This window comes from Dermacentor variabilis, chromosome 3, assembly GCF_050947875.1.
Source record: "Dermacentor variabilis isolate Ectoservices chromosome 3, ASM5094787v1, whole genome shotgun sequence".
Classification (NCBI taxonomy): domain Eukaryota; kingdom Metazoa; phylum Arthropoda; class Arachnida; order Ixodida; family Ixodidae; genus Dermacentor; species Dermacentor variabilis.
The window spans coordinates 17,661,450-17,681,831 of record NC_134570.1 but is presented as its reverse complement, the minus strand read 5'-3'; the positions used below and the strand labels follow the sequence as shown (position 1 = coordinate 17,681,831).

General features: G+C 40.8%; 1 protein-coding gene and 1 long non-coding RNA gene across 3 annotated transcripts in view; one reads left to right on the top strand and one right to left on the bottom strand.

Annotated features, from left to right (window-relative positions):
* Tti1 (Telo2 interacting protein 1) overlaps window positions 1–20,382 on the bottom strand; it is a 48,119-nt gene that overhangs the window by 6,571 nt on the left and 21,166 nt on the right. The window contains exons 13-20 of the mRNA XM_075684342.1: window positions 18,953–19,136; window positions 18,155–18,288; window positions 14,796–14,961; window positions 9,070–9,180; window positions 3,153–3,365; window positions 1,198–1,303; window positions 358–440; window positions 154–269 (exon numbers count right to left, since the gene is read on the bottom strand). Coding sequence (XP_075540457.1) covers window positions 154–269; window positions 358–440; window positions 1,198–1,303; window positions 3,153–3,365; window positions 9,070–9,180; window positions 14,796–14,961; window positions 18,155–18,288; window positions 18,953–19,136 — 1,113 coding nt within the window. The remainder of the gene's footprint in view (window positions 1–153; window positions 270–357; window positions 441–1,197; window positions 1,304–3,152; window positions 3,366–9,069; window positions 9,181–14,795; window positions 14,962–18,154; window positions 18,289–18,952; window positions 19,137–20,382) is intronic.
* LOC142575210 (uncharacterized) lies at window positions 1,251–14,683 on the top strand. 2 transcript variants are annotated; one of them, XR_012826610.1, is made up of 3 exons: window positions 1,251–1,332; window positions 7,640–7,704; window positions 14,502–14,683. It is a non-coding gene; the product is annotated as an uncharacterized LOC142575210 (long non-coding RNA). The 2 variants fall into 2 exon arrangements; XR_012826609.1 differs by lacking the exon at window positions 14,502–14,683 and adding an exon at window positions 10,902–10,918.

Here is a 20,382-nt window from a genome sequence, read left to right as displayed (position 1 = left end):
TCTGAAGCTCGTAGTACTGAAATATTTTTCCGCTGTAACTATAAGCAGTTGGCAGGAGATTTCTGAAAAGTTCATTAATGGTGGTGTTTGTAGTAATGAGGTTTCACTGTACACTTGTTTTTGTTGCCATGTATCCAAGGGCTGTGTGCTTACCTGACTGCATGCTGACTGTGTAGGAATGTTGCAAGCCTTGGCCACACTTCTCGCAGGGTACGTTCACGAATGAAATCACGTGATGTCTCTGCCAAGGAACTAACGACTTCAAATGCCTGCATGTTAAAAAAAATAAGCACCATTCAGCATATTTCCTAACCAGAGTTATGATGACATCATGTATACATGAGATCGACCACCCACCTTTACGCATAGATTCCAATCGTCCTTTTGGAAACGAGCAACAAGGGGCCTCCACAACAAATGCACAACTGGCAAGAGCTCATCTGCAAGAGCAAAAAGATTAACTCTAAGATGATTATGCAACCATGCACTGGGTAATGAAAGTTCTCGAGTCCTTCCTTGTCTTGTCTGATAGCAGAATCTTGAAACCGATGCAGTCTGTTTAAGAACATTAGCAGAAGCGGTTCAAATGTGAAGTGTGACTATCTGTGCGATAGGTTTATAGCATGTGAGATTCACAGAAAAGCTATTGCTACTCTGAGAAATGGCACAGGATTTAGCTACAGTCTCTAGTTATACACTACAGATAATGAAAAATTTGATTGCAAAAATTGTGTGCAGTGGAACAAGCTTCACCTTTGGGAATAAATTATTGCTTATGCACACCATGTGCCAAGCAGCGTTAATTGCTGCAAACCAAAACCATGGTCTCCAAGATTCTACCCTGGAGCAACAATGGTGTATACCCATCTCGGAGGACATGTAGAATCATTGCACCTACTGTTATGCTGCACTCTATAAAGTTGGACTACACTCGGTAAAATAGAATGCTATTACGCTATTTCCTGCCCTGATATGCTAGTAGGAGCTCAGACGTAGCTCAGGATGGTCCCTACATCTATTTTCCATACTTTCAATACTACGAGCTGTAGGATTGAATCACGTGAAGGAGCTGGAAGATGCTGTATGCAATGTGGACCCTGCCTCTTTCCATGACCTGACTGAGCTGTCTTTTTCTTTCATGTCTGCCTGTCATCCGGCCTGAACTATGTACCATGGCGCTTGTTCAAGTCACCTTACCTTCACAGCATGACAGTGGAATGACTGCATGCTTGATGATACTCAGTACAGCTGTTTGAATGAAGATGTTTGAACTTGACTGAAAGTGGGTGCATCTCTTTAGGACCTGAGAAAAGAAGCAAAACAAACGAAACGGTAAAGCCTTTGACTACTTAGAGCCCGAAATGCATTCTCGACTACAGTAACTATGCTAACAATAATCATAACAGTGCCATGCTCAGCACACCTATTTAAATTCTCGCATTCCTGCCACTTTGCAAGCTGAGTCACTTTTTGGTTATGCTTCAACATGGAATAATAATAATAATAATAATAATAATAATAATAATAATAATAATAATAATAATAATAATAATAATGTTTATTTTTTTCTTTTGCATTCTTACTCCCACCCCCATACCACAGGGGGTGGGAGTAAGAGGCAGGGACAAGAGCAATGAGAGACATCGCAAAAGGAATACTGAATGCATGTGTGTTCAAGCTAGAAAGCTCTATGAACACGCTGAAAATGAGTTGAAACATATAAAATAGAAGTGCAAACTGTACAGCTGCAAGCCTCAAGTTACTTTTGATATGTACAGGGTCAAGTGGTGCAGAGTTTGATGTGCAAGATGCCACTTTTTATCATGTTTGCATTTAAATATATAGCTGCTGTGCGAAAGTTCAGCCTTTCAGAATCACACATTTCGTTGGAATTATCTTTTTCATTATAGGAGATTTAACCAGGTATAATCGAAGCAAAAATATTGTCTAAATTTATATTAGAATTAGCACATACAACATATATTCATGGCTTTTTCCTACAGACACAGCCCCATTCCCCGAATTGTGTAAACACGACTGAGCTTGCATGGGCACTAGCATGGCACAAAACATGTCAGCCACGGAGAAAGCCTTAAGCATATTTTTTCAACAATTAGAGAGCAGCTGTATATGGCTAGCCGATTCCTCCGTCTGTCTGTCGCTTGTATGCCGAAAACTCCTCCGGCGCAACTCCATGCGCATGCGCGGAAAAGAAAAGAAGAGAAAGAGAGGCATGCAATTGGCTGCACCAGTAGCGACGTCTTTGCTCTCCGTCACAGCCGCGCACGGGCACAGCAGTTTCTCTCCGGCTCTGAAATGGGTAGGCCACGTTTCATACGTACTCCTGAGGAGCGGGCAGCTTTCGACCAGCAACATCTTGAACAGAACTGGGAACTAGCTCGTCTATGCCGCGCCGAAGAGCAGCTCGTGCACAAGAACAGGCTCATGCAGCCGAGTGCAAGAAGTAACTGCGTACCGAGGATCCGGCAGCCTACCAAGTCGTTGTTTAATGAACCGTCGGGATTGACCCAGTGATAAACACCAGGGCTGCATATTTCGGCTTTGCTGGTCAGCCATCTGTACGGAGTGCTTGGACGATGATTTTTTGAAGATGTTTAATGCCACAGCAATAGTGCTTGCCATTGCAGCATATAACCTGTATAGTAACTCAACCATAGGATGAGAGCAGCCGCTGAGTTTAGCATATCATAGCTGCGAAAACTTGAGGTAGTGGTATTTACTTGAACATCCAAAGCCAAATTTAAACTTTACCGCACGGTGACATCCAGTAGGTGGAGCAATGTGGGCATCGCCTACTCCGCCATAGCATCCACAGTGGAAGCTGTTGGAGGAGCGGAAGCACTGAGAAGGGGATGAAGAGCGATCTTTACTGACCGATCACTCTGCTTCTATAGAATGTATTGAGATACATTTTTGCTGCAAAATATTTGTACAGTAGTATGCTTTAATGTCAAATGTGTTTCTCGACTTTGATAAAAAAAGTGTTGCAGGGCCTCTTTTAACTGACATGTAAAGTCGACCACAGAGGACCATATGTAGTGATTTGTGGTGTGTACGAGTACACAATGAAGTTGCATTCAGATTCACATCATTTAGTAACAACTGTTTGAACCAAGCAGGCCTGCTCATACCTGCACAAGGAGCTTGATGTGTCCAGGCACAGGTGGCTTCTTATCCATTTCCACATCACACAGATCTTCCCTAGGCACCTCAATGCTTTCAAGTTCCTGGTCAGTCAACTCAACATCAGCAGAAATTGTCTTGCATTGATGAAACTCTTTCACAAACTGCACAAACGTCTTCTCTGGGAGCACCCGTGTTGTAACACCGTCCTTCAGTACACCCTGAATAAATAGCAACAGGCCGTAAAAATATAAGTGTGTACAGCAAAGTGCTGTTTAGCCATACATATTGCTCAGCGCCCCCCCCCCCCCTCCAAAGTAAAGAAGGAAGAAAAGAAGAAAACGAAGTTACTATGCCTTACCCACTTCATATACAAATTATTGCAGTTTAATGAAAATGACTACAAGCGATGTGAATATCAGACAATTTTTTAGCTTGCTAAATAAAACAATTTGTCACACTGATACACAATGACAATGTGAACTTTCTAGAACAAATATGGCTTGCTTTTTCAAAAAATACAATTAAAATAAAACATATGTTTCTGGCACTATGAATTGGTTTTACTTTTCAGTTGATGCTTCCAATGATTTTGTAGTAGCTATTGCAACTTTGGCATACAGAACTAATGCTGCTAATACATGAAATAGTAATGGTTAGTATTATAAAAATTATAAATTACAGTAAGTGCAACATATTAATATGTTCGTTTGTGCCATTACGCAGTATTTTCTGTTACTTTGTAAGCCACTTTGCTAAAACCACTGTAATGGCCTGGTTGCAGTACCGATAAATAAATAAATAAATAATCTCCCATACATTCTGAATCAACACACACACACGCACACACATATATACACACACATGCACACATGCATGCATGCACACACAGTAGAATCTCGTCGGTACAATCTTCACGCGGACTGGGAAATAAAATGTATCATCCAAAAAATTGTGTTATCCAAAGCAAGCTACAAAAAGTATAAAAATAGGCGCACTTGGTGACAAACCTGAAAGCAAAGGTTTGTGTGGTGTTGAGTGACATTGATCTGCATAACACGTTATGCGGAGCAGCATCACTTGACGCCACACGAACCGCAGCCAACGCACTTTTATTCAGCAACGTTGAAATAGCTCGTTAGTTTGCACTGAACTTCCTTCTTTTCAATCTCTGTAAAAATGTTCTTCTGGAAGTTAAACAAAGAGGCCACTGTTTCCTCACTCAACTGAGCAGCGGCGCATTGCCAGTTGGTGTGTCCACACTTGCTGCAACAGCACTTTACTGCCAGCACCGCGCCATGTGCGTATTTCTTCCAGTGTGGCTGGGGCATGTTGTTCGTGGGTTGTTCAAATGTTATTTAAGCTAGTACAATGGAATATTGCACTATGAGCACTAGAAGCGAGCTTATAAAAGCCCGCTTCTGCAGCGATGTTATCCAATTTCAGGTGAAAACACAATTGCAATTACTGTATGAAAATATATTGCTCCTATGGGACGTTGGCCGGGAAAAAGGAAAGAACATATTATCTGGAAAAATGTATTATGCAGAATGACATTAACACGATTCCATATATATATATATATATATATATATATATATATTTGTAATGTAAAATAAGGAGCAGTGGGGCTGTGGCTATGAGAGAGACAACGACGACGAGGGAGACGAACCTTGTTTCGGTGCTCGATCGACTGTATTACCTCCCGCTGCTCTATCGTTCTAGTCGCGAATGCTTAGTGCCCGAAGGGCTTCGTGACATGATAACTGTACTGTAAAATAAGGAGCAGTGGGGCTGTGGCTATGAGAGAGACAACGACGACGAGAGAGAAAAACCTTGTTTCGGTACTCGATCGGCTGTACTACCTCTCGCTGCTCTATCGTTCTAGTCGCGGACGCTTACTGCCCAAAGAGCTTCGTAACATTTGGTGGAAGGTGCTGGACCTTTCGCAAACCCGGAACTCCGAAGCTGGATGATCCCTGGTCACATCTCCCATGCCTGAGGAGAATAGTCCTACCGAGCCACCCATGGCACCGCCTCCGGTCGTCTGTCCTGGTGCGCCATGCCAACGGGATCCTCCCATATTCAACGGTACTGGCGATCATGGCGTAGAGGACTGGCGGTCATCGTACAACCAAGTGAGTGCCCACAACAAATGGACTGAAGCTTGGTTCCGGGGTTGCCCATCTTTGGTTATGCAACCATTAGGCTGACTTTTCTACCTGGACAGCATTCCGAACAACACATCAAGATGTCTTCGGTCAACCTGCTGTGCGCAAACTTCAGGCTGAACAACAGCTTCGCTGTCGTGCCCAACAAAAGGGCGAAACGTTTACGAGCTACATTGAAGATGTAGTTGACATTAGTTGACATTTGCCGGCGTATCAACCCAGATATGACCGAAGATGACAAGGTCAAGAACATCTTGAAAGGCATAGAAGATGACGCTTTCTAAATGCTCTTGGCAAAGAATCTTCAGACAGTCAACGACCTCATAACGCTTTGCCAGAGCCATGAGGAGCTACATAAACAATACTTTCTATGCGCCAAGCTCTGGCTTTGAACGTCGCGCTTTCAGCTCTGAGTGATGGTGTCAGTGCTACTCCTTGAAGTTCAGGTCGAAGACCAAATCAAGAAATTTGTACGAGAAGAAGTGGCATGCCAACTCTCTCTTCTGCCAGTCAGTCCAACCTCAGAGTCGTCCTTGTCTCCCGATCTCCATCAGGTGACACAAGAACAAGTCGCTAACGCAGTACCACTTGCTCATCAACAGCCTCCTACGCCTGTTCCACTTACGTATGCTGCTGTTGTCGTGAATCCAAGGCCTCCCTCTGCAGCTATTCAATTCAGACTTATCAGAGCCTTACCCCGCACCTCCAACAAATGTCGCGAAGCTCTTAGGGCAGTAAGCGTTTGCGACTAGAACGACAGAGCAGCGAGAAGTAGTACAGCCGATCGAGCACCGAAACAAGGTTTTTCTCTCTCGTCGTCGTTGTCTCTCTCATAGCCACAGTCCCATTGCTCCTTATTTTACAGTACAATATATATATATATATATATTGCAAACTAGTTATTGTGCAATGTTGCACTAAGACTTCAGCTTAAATGTATAAAACAGGTGTCATCACTCATGTTTAACCATTCTTAATAGATTTCCTTATATATTGTGGGGATGCGCGACTCTCGCGCGTCCCCTGATATGTTTTTCCCGCATGGCACGTCTCCTGTAATCCGGCTTCGCCGCATGGCCTGCTTGATGCCCACGGCGGTTGTGTGGTTGGGGCTCAGTGCGAGAGATAGCGCGAGTGTTGCGCTGCTAACGCCGCCTCACGGCAGGGTTACCTGGGGGCGCAGGGCAGAACTGGCTGCCTCTTCCCCGGCGGGTCGGCGCGCGGTGACCGATGCTTCTGCGAGACCGCCTCGCGTGGCCGCCTTCGAACGCGCCACGATTCGCGTGACCATACACGCGAAGGACCAGGCGTTGGGATCCAGCATGGGGCGAACATATTCGCTCGCTTCCAGTCGCGGTGAGTCAGACTTCTAGCTTTGTCGCGCGCCCATCGGCATGTTTTGTGGATAGCAACTCGGCTAGCAGGCATTGATCTATGAAAGGTGCAATAAATGCCCTTGTGATTGTTTGCACTACTGTGTTGTCGTTCCTTTGTCCCAAGAGTACGGGTGTGAGAGACCCCCACAATATATATATATATATATATATATATACATATATATATATATATATATATATATATATATATATATATATATATATATATATATATATATATATATTTGGGAAGCATATTTAGTGCCAGCAAACAAGAAAAGGGAGATGACACCACAATGCGCTAGCACATTGTGGTGTCGTCTCTTTTTTGTTTTTGTTTGCTGGCGCTAAATATGCTTTCCAAGTCAGTTTACCAACACGCTCAACAAATGGCAATGCTGGAATATATATATATATACACTTTTATTGTGATAGCAATTATATGGACGCTCCAAGTGCATTTCTGCCGTCACCATGAGGTTCTGTATAAACTCCAAGGGTGATAACACCATCGCGGCATGCACTACGCTGTACGTGCGAGTGAAGGTGTGCGACCGGAGCTGACAATTGCGGTGCAATCTTGCCAGCATAAAAGAGACGAAAGCGGGCAGGAAGCTCGCGGTCCCCAGTCATGGGTGAGGCACCCAACATTGCGAGGCACCGGGTGGAGGGGAGAGAGAGGAGGTGGCGGCATTCTACTCCGCCTGCAACTGCATGGTTGCCTGGCCGTACCTTGAGAGCGATCTGTGCTCGGGACAGAGTCTAGGTACATCAGCGGCTTGTAGCTTTGTGCATGCTCTGTGTGCTCGGCACTCACTTTTCGTTGAAGCGATAGGCAGCATGAATGGCACTTTGCTCGCTGCTGCTGCCGTGTTTCTTCATTCCAGCTTTTCGACAGTGGGTTGCCGCAGTCGTCGAGTCAGATGTGTTCATGTTCTTAATTTACAGTGGAATCTTGATAAATGGAAACTGCTCAAACGGAACTGCCTCTTGAACAGAACACCATCCTCCTGGTTAGTTGGTTTTATATTCATGCAATTGTATGCAGCTTTGTCTCTCAGTAAATGGAACACCTGATAAACAGAACCAATTTCCCTGGTCCCTTGAGGTTCTGTTTAAACAGAGTCCACAGTAGTTAGTGTGCCTATGTTTACAACTTTATATGGTGGATAAAACTACTATCCTTACTTCGTATAGCTGTCTACGAATCTGCTATCGCAATCGATGCTTCACCTTCTGGGCGAAACTGCGACGTTTTTCATTAAAGAAGGTACAGATGTATCTAATAAACATGCAATCACAAATGTTTATATTTTTTCATGTTTTGTAATCTCTAGCTTGTCTAAGCACTCGTGTGTACACAAGTTCTCTTGTTGTTTTTGCAGAACTGATAATTTATGAATGTTCAGAAGTGCTCTATCCGCATAAGGCTACACTGCTGTGCTTTTTTTCCTTACACAAATTTGACCTTTAACTTTTAAAGTGCTGTGCCCAAGCAAAGTTTAGTTTTCTGCACTCTTCCTGCTTTTCCAAAGATAATTCACAAATCTGGACCATACCTAGGCTGGTTGCGCCATCTATACAGAGGTTGGTCAAACTTAAACTGTATGGCAGGTTTTATTTTTATACGAAAGATGGTGCAACAAAGCTTACATTATCCGTCATTTCTCTTACATTATCTCTTGTTTTTCACCATAGCTGATCAGCACAAAAATCCCTCATGTGTTTTTGACAATGCATGAATTCAATAACTTCTTCTGAACTCAAGTTGGTGGACCTCAACGTTGGTTAAGAGGTGTCTTCAAGTGATAATCACAGCAACAAGTACACCATGTTGCCTGTGAAACACTATTTTTTTATTAAGATCATTAATTAGCATTTCAGAATAGAAACTGTGAAATGTTCAGCAACATATAAGCAATAAATAGCATTTGCATTTAAAGCTTGCTCACATGTTACTTGGACATAAATTCCATTTGTTACACTTTCGCATAACTCAAGTACACAGCAGGCGGAAATGTCTGGCACCCAAAGGTTTAACATGTTATACATTTTTGAATTGTCAGAATTAGAGACAATATTTTATTTTGTTTCTTTAACATAGACTATGGAAAAGCTTTCTTTTTACTTGTATGCCTTTTCATTTTTGTTTTTACACAAATGGCACAAGTTCTGGTGGAAACCAGTAGCTTAAGTGCTCTTACAAACAGCTTGACATCTCCAAGGGCCCTTTTCATGACATACATGACGATGTAACTAAAAAGTAACACTGAAGAACAAAATCTTTTCAAAAATCTCAAAGATATTTTTTTGTGCATGCTCGGAAAAGCACTACAAAAGCTAGTTACAGTAGATGCTTCTCCAAAATGTGAACCCACCGTCTTAGGTGTCGCAGGAACCCAAGCGTTCAGGTATAGCACTATGCTTGCCAGGACCTTCAAGAATGGTAGCACATTATCTTTGTGGCAGAAGTCAAGTGCATTGAGTACCTGTAATGCGAAAACATTTTTGTAAAAAACCATGAGCACATCCAAGCAATTAGGTACAAAAGTGACACGCTCTCAGTTATCAATGCTTAAGGGCTTCCAGTTCTCATTTTCTGAAAAGTTTATATACATTTCTTTTTATATATATTTTACTCTCAAGAAAGCTTAATAGCATTTTCTGGTGAATAGCTACATAAAAGTTTGCCTGTTTCATCAGTAATATTTTTTTAAGCATAAGTAAAACCACTGTTTTCATTTTTTTTTCCTTCTTGAGTAATTGCTGTGCAGATGGACAGCCTTAGTCACTCTTGTAGGTTCTCTTTTCATTGAGAAAGAACTACTGTTACATTAATGGTGCACAGAGAGTGAGGTTGAGGTGGTGTGATCCTAAAGTCTATAATCAAAGAAATCACGCAATAAAGTGAACATACCAAAATGTACGACAACAAGCATTGAAAAATAGAAATTATTAAATAAGTGAAGGTAGATATTTACACTGTAGTGAAGACCATTTATATAGAAGATATTTATATGCCCTAACTTGGTCTTGAAAGAAATCTTTAATCTCACTCTTGATAATATTCAGGTTATGATTCAATAGCGCACATGTTACTTAATTCAATGATCTCTGTGTTAATTCAACGAACTCTGTGTCAGCTGAGCCTAGATAAATGGAAAAGTGAGGCAAAGTATACTAACACGTTCTGACTTAGGTCATAACAAGCTCTGCAAGCATTATGGTCACTCTCACTCACAGAGTGGCTGTGCGGAGACCTAAGAATTTCTGCAGGCTGCATTCTTTACACATGACTTTCTGCAACACACTCGCACGATGTGTCACACTGTGCAATGCCCACACTGTAACAGTAGCCGCTTGCTAATATCACAAGGTACATTGTATGATACATTGCTAATATCGCAATGATACAATGTGAAGATAATTTTGGTGAAAAATGCACCTGCCCATGAATTTCTGTTATGATGTCTGCTATTTATTTATTTATTTAAAAGTACCTTACAGGCCTCAAAGTGAGGCACTGAGTAAGAGGGGCAGTGCATAGAAAATACATAGAATACAAGACATCTATAAATTGTATCTGTTTACAAACTACAACCGCAAGTGCAACCAAGATGAAAAAAGAATGATTTAGTTCACAATTCACTAAGGAAAAGAAGAAAACATAATATAATAACAAGGAATAAATCACACAGATTGTTTTCAGTGAAGTCGTATAATTAACAAGATCAGAGTGTTAAACAGTTCTAATGAAAAAAATGACAGAAAAGTTATAAATGCGACATTCCAACGTAACGGTAAACATAGTGACATAATGGTAATAATGCGACAATAAGCTGTAAAAAATAGTGCAAGTACGGAAAGCATTGTGCGACAAACGTAAAACTTCACATTTCTTTAGTCATGCATTCAGTCAAGGCATCACGGAATGAATTATAACTGGACTGGCAAGCAATGTTGTCCGGGAGCGAATTCCATATTCTGATAGCACGAGGAAGAGCAGAGTAATGGAATGCTTTTGTAGACCCGTAAAGGTGGGCATAGCTGAAATGATTATGAAGCCAATGTGCCGTGGAGTAGGGTTGTTTCAAGCATGAGGGTGTTTGAGTAGAGTGAAGGAATTTGTGGAACAGTGATAAAAGGGCAATGTCTCGACGAGTGTTCAAGGTTTGTAATGAAAGCTTAACTTTTATTTGTGTTACACTAGACTGGCAGCTGTAATCGTTTATGATGAAGAGGCTTGCTCTGTTCTGGATCCGTTCCAGCGTTTCAATGAAGTATTTCTGGTGAGGGGGCCAAATCGGAGATGCATACTCGAGCTTGGGACGAACGAGAGTTAGGTAAGCTAGCTTGCGAACATTTGAAGGAACATTTCTTAAGTTGTGTCGCAAGTACTTCACCGATTGGGAGGCATTAGCTGAAATGGACGTGATATGCTCTGTCCAAGAAAGATTCGATGTGAATAGAACTCCTAGATACTTATATTGTGTAGCTGTTGTAACAGTGTAATTGAGAAAGAACTACTGTTACATTAATGGTGCACAGAGAGTGAGGTTGAGGTGGTGTGATCCTAAAGTCTATAATCAAAGAAATCACGCAATAAAGTGAACATACCAAAATGTACGACAACAAGCATTGAAAAATAGAAATTATTAAATAAGTGAAGGTAGATATTTACACTGTAGTGAAGACCATTTATATAGAAGATATTTATATGCCCTAACTTGGTCTTGAAAGAAATCTTTAATCTCACTCTTGATAATATTCAGGTTATGATTCAATAGCGCACATGTTACTTAATTCAATGATCTCTGTGTTAATTCAACGAACTCTGTGTCAGCTGAGCCTAGATAAATGGAAAAGTGAGGCAAAGTATACTAACACGTTCTGACTTAGGTCATAACAAGCTCTGCAAGCATTATGGTCACTCTCACTCAGAGTGGCTGTGCGGAGACCTAAGAATTTCTGCAGGCTGCATTCTTTACACATGACTTTCTGCAACACACTCGCACGATGTGTCACACTGTGCAATGCCCACACTGTAACAGTAGCTGCTTGCTAATATCACAAGGTACATTGTATGATACATTGCTAATATCGCAATGATACAATGTGAAGATAATTTTGGTGAAAAATGCACCTGCCCATGAATTTCTGTTATGATGTCTGCTATTTATTTATTTATTTAAAAGTACCTTACAGGCCTCAAAGTGAGGCACTGAGTAAGAGGGGCAGTGCATAGAAAATACATAGAATACAAGACATCTATAAATTGTATCTGTTTACAAACTACAACCGCAAGTGCAACCAAGATGAAAAAAGAATGATTTAGTTCACAATTCACTAGGGAAAAGAAGAAAACATAATATAATAACAAGGAATAAATCACACAGATTGTTTTCTGTGAAGTCGTATAATTAACAAGATCAGAGTGTTAAACAGTTCTAATGAAAAAAATGACAGAAAAGTTATAAATGCGACATTCCAACGTAACGGTAAACATAGTGACATAATGGTAATAATGCGACAATAAGCTGTAAAAAATAGTGCAAGTACGGAAAGCATTGTGCGACAAACGTAAAACTTCACATTTCTTTAGTCATGCATTCAGTCAAGGCATCACGGAATGAATTATAACTGGACTGGCAAGCAATGCTGTCCGGGAGCGAATTCCATATTCTGATAGCACGAGGAAGAGCAGAGTAATGGAATGCTTTTGTAGACCCGTAAAGGCGGGCATAGCTGAAATGATTATGAAGCCAATGTGCCGTGGAGTAGGGTCGTTTCAAGCATGAGGGTGTTTGAGTAGAGTGAAGGAATTTGTGGAACAGTGATAAAAGGGCAATGTCTCGACGAGTGTTCAAGGTTTGTAATGAAAGCTTAACTTTTATTTGTGTTACACTAGACTGGCAGCTGTAATCGTTTATGATGAAGAGGCTTGCTCTGTTCTGGATCCGTTCCAGCGTTTCAATGAGGTATTTCTGGTGAGGGGGCCAAATCGGAGATGCATACTCGAGCTTGGGACGAACGAGAGTTAGGTAAGCTAGCTTGCGAACATTTGAAGGAACATTTCTTAAGTTGTGTCGCAAGTACTTCACCGATTGGGAGGCATTAGCTGAAATAGACGTGATATGCTCTGTCCAAGAAAGATTCGATGTGAATAGAACTCCTAGATACTTATATTGTGTAGCTGTTGTAACAGTGTAATTGTTAATATGGTAGGGATACGGCGAGGTTACCGACTTCCGGGTAAACGACATTACTTTGCATCTTGTGGTATTTAAAGTCATTGGCCATTTATTGCACCAGCTATTGATTTGATGAAGGTCTTGCTGAAGAGTGAGATGTTCGTCTGAGTATTTAATTGGGCGATAAATTATGCAGTCGTCAGCGAATATTCTGATGGTCAAGGACAAATTTTGAGGTAGGTTGTTAATAAAGATTAGAAAAAGCAAGGGACCGAGGACACTACCCTGTGGTACACCAGAAGAAACGTCTGTTACGGAGGAAGAGCAGTTATTTGCAATAGTAAACTGCTGACGATTAGACAGGAAATTTTGGAGCCATGACAAGACAGTCCAATTTAAGTGCAGAGAGTTTTGATATTAGGCGACAATGTGCGACACGGTTGAATGCCTTTGAAAAATCAAGGAACAAGCAATCAATTTGTAAGTTATAATTTAGGTTAGTGTGTAGGTCTGTTGTAAATTCAAATAACTGTCTCGCACGGGAGGCCCTTCCTAAAGCCATGCTGATTATGAAAAAGGAATTTGTTAGTCTCAAGATGTCTGTAAATCTGCCAAGCAATAATGTGTTCAAGCAACTTGCAGGGAATGCATGTCAATGAAATGGGACGATAATTCTCACAGGAGTTCCTGTTTCTATTTTTAAATACAGGTATAACTTTCGCCATCTTCCTATCTACGGGAAGGTGGCCAGTCGCAAGTGACTGTCTGAATATGTGAAAAAGAATTTTGCTTGATATTTCTACCATATTCTTTAAAATATTTGAGTTTATGCCATCTATGTCACATGAAGAAGACATATTAAGGTTATTTATGAGAGAAGAGAGGCCCTCCAAAGTGACTTCAATAGGTTCCATGTATTGGTAGCTTAATTCTGAAACAAAGGGTATATATGAAGTGTTCTCCTGTGTAAATACAGAGCTGAAGAATGAATTAAAGAACTCTGAACATTCGCTGTCTGGAATAGGAATATTGCTGCTGTTTTGTAAAGACAATTAATCTGATTCATTGTTAGGCTTTATTATTTTCCAAAACTTGGCAGGATTGTTCTTAAGCAAAGCAGCTCAGGAAGATCATTAGAAAAATATCTTTAGCTTCACCTAAAGCTGAGCAGTACGATTTAAGGTACGTTTTGTAATTCTGCCACGTTGCTGATGTGCGATCTTGCTTAGCGATATTATACAAGTGTTTTTTCTTGTTCCTCATGCGCTGAAGCTTTTTAGTAAACCAAGGGTGCAACTTATCGTTAGTTATATTTACTATTTAGTTATATATATATACGTTAGTTATATTTATATTAACATGCTTGTCTACTAATGCGCACAGTGTATTTTTAAACATGAGGCAGTTTTCTTCAACGGATCTATTGCAAAATGATGGCCACATTGTGTTTTCGAAGAAAGTTTCAAATTCTGAGATTATTGTTTTATAATTGCCTTTATTGTAATCACGAATTTGTTGTCTCATTTTACCCGTAACCGGTGGCATTGTGTTTATTGTAATTTGGAGCAAATGGTGGTCGCTGAAACCACACAAATATTCTATGTGACCTATTGTTTCAGGTACTGTACTAAGAATGAGGTCTAGAACATTGGCACCACGTGTGGGCGTGGGCTATGATGTATGTCTCTCCTTGCCAATTGGGGCACATATCCCTGCTGGCCCTGAGGCATGACATGTCAAGTGTTGCTTCAATTACAAATTTGGGGTGAGAGCCAAATATCCAGTCTGACGTGAGATTGTGAAATCGAAATAAATATTCAATTAGTCTTTCTTCACAATCAAATTGATGTGCTTGAGCCTACGTGCTAGTCATTATATACCTTCAAAAAACATCAAAACTAAAAAGAACTTGCCTCGTAACCAACGTCCTCCAAAAGGCCAATGCTTCCTCTGTCACTATGCTTAGCCAGAGCCTGCACAATCCGTGTGACGTCACCGTGAGACCTTGGATGCCTAAGCTTGAACAGCACTGTGTTGGCAATGTAGTCAGTGTTTTGTTGGATAAGTTCTGAAATAGAACTGAAAGTGAAGATTAAACACATGGATTAATGTGACTCTGCTGCAATCCAAGAAAGAAAAAAAAGTCATACTGGAAGCATAAAGCATGCAAACGAAGTTGGACACAATCTAGGACTGTAGTCCGACACAAAGTCAAACCCTTATATGGGCCATTTTTTTTCAACACAGAATGCACTCTTCACTAGGGCCAAAAGATGTGAATCATGAAATAAAATACTGCAACAAGCCTGAACTTCACACATGGGACTTGCTCAACTTGCTGGCAGTATAGTGCTCTGTTGAATGCCCCTTCACTTGGTCTTAGTAAAACACCGTAACTGTTAATTTATCCACATTTCTAGTTTCCTTTAGAAAAAAAAGAAAACTAAGGGTTAAGGTTTAAAAGCATGCACCTGCATTTGACAGAAAGCCTAATCCCAGAACTACAGTGTATGGCAAAAGTTATCACACTCAAATAAAAACCCATAAATATGGTTGTGATGCACTGCAACAAAATCACTTTTATGTGATTTTTATGTGATGTTACGTCATTTTTATCAAGTTAGTTTACTCAATTTGTTATGCTATACATACACAAATACAAATCTACTTTTCCAAAAGCCCACATTTTGCATAAACACAAGCCTTGAGTTGCTTCAAAAATGCGATGGTGGCATGGATGTAATTCAATCCATTCATTTTGTAATGCCTGACAAATAGCAGCCAAACTGCAGTGAGGAGTGGACAAGAATGTGCTCTTTAATACAGACCAGACTTAACACTCAAGCGAATTTAGATCCAGGCAGGTTGGGGGCCATTCTAAAGTGGAAATAAAATCAGGAAATTTTTCATGCACCATCGTTGCACTGCCTTCGCCTCATGACCCGGACCAGAATTCTGCTCATAGGTCCACTGATGGTTTCTAAAGTAGACACAATCCATGACAGGACCTCCTTCTTCAGGACATCTATCAGTTAATTAGCACTGTTCCCTTCGGCTCGCTATTCCAAGAAAACCAGCAGCATCTTTCCATCAGAAGTGACTGCGCCAAGAACCATTATTAATTGAGGGCAAAAAGTCTGGAGGCAATTTTTATACTGCCGTTGGCTTCTTTTGAGGCTTCCTGTCGATACCCTGTCGTTTAGTGGTTTAAAAACTGCTTGATAATGAACACTGCCTTGTCCGTAAAAAGAATGCTGTGCTGGTGTGCCATGCTGCTGAATCGTTTCAGCAGGTCCTTGCATCTTGTGACCCTGGTATCTTTCATGTTCTCTATTAGTCTATAAGCTTTCTGAACCTTGTACTTTTGCAGCTTCTCTCTCACAATTCTTCGGACAGAACATTTAAGAAATTCCTTCAGTTTGAACCATTTGGCTTTTTTACAACTTACTTCTGGAAAGCACGGCAACTTTTGCTGCACCCTCTATATGCACTCTAAACATGATGTGGCTCACTAACATGCATTGCTATAATACAGAATGCTTTATTTCTATTACATGTACTACACTAAATAAATAAAACTATATAGCTTATACTGTATATATATGTATACACACATGCATAAACTTCATCAAATTTATTCTACCGATAAATGCAACAATAAAAAAAACACACTGAACAAGTTATGATACATTTAGATTATAATAATAACACAATTTTAAGTTTTGAGCAGGATACAAACATATTATATAGCCATAACGCAATATAAGCAAAAGAATAAGCAAATCAGTACATATTTTTTCACAACAAGGTATGCTAAAGTTGCACTTGTGCACAGAAAAGTTGTAGAAACTGTAATTAGGATGAGAGTAACCCACGAGTAAGATATGGTATCAAAACCTCTTCATGAAAATGCCAGCTTTACTTGTTTTAGTATGGAATTATTCTGATTTAGGATAACTTAAGTCTGGTATATTGATTTTTGTTAACCATACTTGTTCTTTAATTTGCTCATAAGTAGAGAACTGATCTAAACGGTAATGAAACACTCATATGTCATGGCTCATTGCATACAGAGAGCTCCATGCACACTTGCTGCAATGGCTTTGTGGCTATATAACATTCTCTAGCTAAGGTTATGGCCATGGTGGCCACATTCCAATGATGCAGTATGCAAAAATGGCTGTCTAATGGGGTATTTGGTAAGCAACCTCAAGTGGCCAAGGTTAATCTAGAGTCTCCCCCTACAACATCTCTCATAGACTGTGTGTTGCTTTGGGAAGTTAAACATAATCAATCAATCAGAATGCTTCGTGTCTTCTACCAAGGGCAAGATTATCTAAGAAAAATATCACTTACATGCTTAGATATATGTCCTTCAGCAAGTTATTGGTTTAAAAAGAAAACTTCATTAAAATCGCGTCGCAAAATTGATTATAGCTGTAACCCAACAAGATACTCGGGTGCAGCCAGTGAATTGAACCAGGCTGCAGCGTTTCACTGTACCAGCGGTGTTTCTGCATTGCGCCTGTGATGCCAGAACAAGCCATTATATATAATAAAGACAAGCAGCACATTTTTTTTCAACGTGGTTGTGCTCACAGCTTTTAAGCAAGCTGGCATGTTTTCATGATTGATCTGTTTCTAGCTTAGATAGAATAAAAGTTTGCAATGAGTGTTGCCTTGGATCAACCAGCTACTAATAAGCAGTGTTAGGCACACAGAAGTCACACAACAGCTGGGCTATAATGGGTCGTTAGGTTTGTTGCTGCAATAAATAATCAAAGGCGACTTTCAACTTGAATGTAGCTTAAAAAAAAAAAACATGCTGCTGGGCTAGTCGGTTCATACTCGCAGGTTTAACAAGTGCACACCTTAAGACTGCACAAAAGAAGGCAGACACAGGACAAGTGCTTGTCCCTCTTAAGGCGTACACTTGTTAAACTTGCAAATTTCAACTGTTGCATAAATATTAATTACTATTATGTATATGTGTAGGTCAGCCACCGATGCAGCTGAGCCTTTTTAGCCATCAAGTCTGAAGCCACATGACGCTAAAGGTTATTTGAATGTAGGCAGACCTACATCAAATAAAAGAGAGTATGTAATAACAATACTGTATTTACAATTTGCTACCACTCAGTTCTAATCAGTGAGTACATACTTGACAGATAAAGTCTATAACGTATCATGATGCATAAATGTTAAATTGTGAAGTAAGCATGAACAAAAGTCTGGTGGCAGAATGCAGATGTGATCAACGCCAGCCACATACCTATAGCCACAAGCTTTTGCCACTTGCCACAAAGTCGTGCATGCCACATGAGAAACAAGGTAGTTCTGGCTGTCAGCCTTTTCCAACAGTGGGCAAAGGCAAATCCTCAGCAGGGGCCGGAAGTCACTGGGAAGCTGCAAGAAAGGCCACCAAGATGTGCAGAGCCCATGTGGGAACCAGCCCGAGGATGACAGATTTATAGAGAAAAGAAATGCAAAGTACAAATTACAAGAACATTTCCAAATGTTCACAATGGTTAGCATCAGCTTGTTGCTCCACTTATCACTTTCTGTACACAACGCTCGTACATTACCACTCAACTATGCTTATACTTCTTGCGTTTGAATCAGTCACTGTTGCACATCATGTGTCACTGCACTTCTTTCACTCAGAAAAGCTTCAAATATGCTTCAAGCTGGGACACAATGATTGTAATGTATGAGTGATAGGCATGGCAATCACTGTTTGATATCTTATAGAAAAATGCAAACAACCTGTTCCTACCCCTCAGATTTTGCAAAGGTGCAAGAGTCAGTTTATAGTCCAGTGCTTGTACCACACACTTGTGTGTGTGTGCATGTGTGTGTGCGTGTGCACATAATGTTTTTTTCCCCTCCTTATGTATGCATGCAGCAACCAGCTTTACTTGATGTCAAAGGTGGCATGAAGTGTCCCTGCACATTTCTCAGACAAGTGTGGAAAGGCTGTGGGTTTTCTTGTTTTCTATCAATTTTTTTTTTCTGAGAAAGTGAGAAAAATGTGGCATGCATAAGGTTCATGACTGTTGAGGCTTCCCACCTGAGAAAGCATTGCTACAGCATCTAGCAGCAGACAGCTCTGCAGAATATTTGAATTCATTTTGTCCAGTGGCAGAATATGAAGTGAATGCTGCTGCATGGTATCCACTGTACTTTCACCTTCTCCTGGTTCAGTCAAAGGCAAGTCCCAGAGGCTCTCCGAAACAAAGTACTCCAACAGTGATCTGAAAGGAGGCCTCCATTTAGCCAGAATGTGACAACTGACACATCTACACTCTGCACTACTTTCTCTTTTAAACCTGTCTTTGCTAAAACAAATAACAGTAAGTTAAGAAGGCAGATGATGAACAGATCCTAGTGCGTTAGAATGTCGCATCCAGATACCAACAGTAGCTTCAAATTTAGTTGTGAATTTTAGCTAAGGAACATCAGATACTACAGCTGCATATGTTTAATTCTGAAAATAAATATTTAGTGCCAATCCTATACAGTGGGGTTTACTTATAAATAACCTGTCTGTCGCGGAATTCTGCTTATGTACAAATTTTATAGAAAGCAGCCATGACAGCATGAGCAATTGACTTGTTTGTACTAGCTGTGTGTATAATGTACGAATACTGTTAGGTTGACCCATATGCTGCATCCAAATGTGTTTTATGCATGCAGGCATTAGCTTGGCAAACTGTCATAGGTCAGTACAGTGTCCGAATCAATTAGAAAGAAAAAAGTTAAAATATCTAGAGTATGCCTTCTTTACAATTTCCCATTAAAAGTCGGGGTGCTTTGCAACTTGGGACCACCCTATAGCCCTGCGCCAAGAAATCAAGAGTGCTTCAGTGCTACTTACAAGTCTCGATGTTATTAGGCACACAAGATAAACCACGCTTATGCGCATTTTTTATTGATAGCAATTGCAGTCCGACTGATTTCCCGGATGCCCGATTTTTTTGATGCAAAAACCCTTCGCCATCTGATTTTCTGGACTTATTGCCATGACTGCTGTTCTGAAACAGCATTATCGAAGGCACCACCGAGGCCATTTTGATTATCTCGCCGCCTCGAACAGGGGCTCTCACACACCATGTCACATATGGATCCACTGCTTCGACGTTTGCTACCAAGCATCTCGCTGTTCGGTGCCGTGTTTCTTATTGAAAGAATTCGACACCATCAGCAAGGGCACCGACTCCGTCTTTGTAATCGTCGCCAATGGCTTCAAAGTTTGGAAAGCACGACGCATTGCATAATGCCGGTTCCCGAAAGTCAGCTTCGCCTCAGTACAGAAATGTTACGCGGTAATGCATACTCAAAGTGTTGCGGTGAAGCATACCAGGAGAAGGAAGGGCAATAGTCACGGGTCACAGTATGTATTCCTTAATTACACACGCGTGCAACCACTGTCTCCTGTTACAGTGGGAGCACCGACATGCCTAATAAGTGTACTGGCAGCCCGTCAGGGCTATTTCGGAC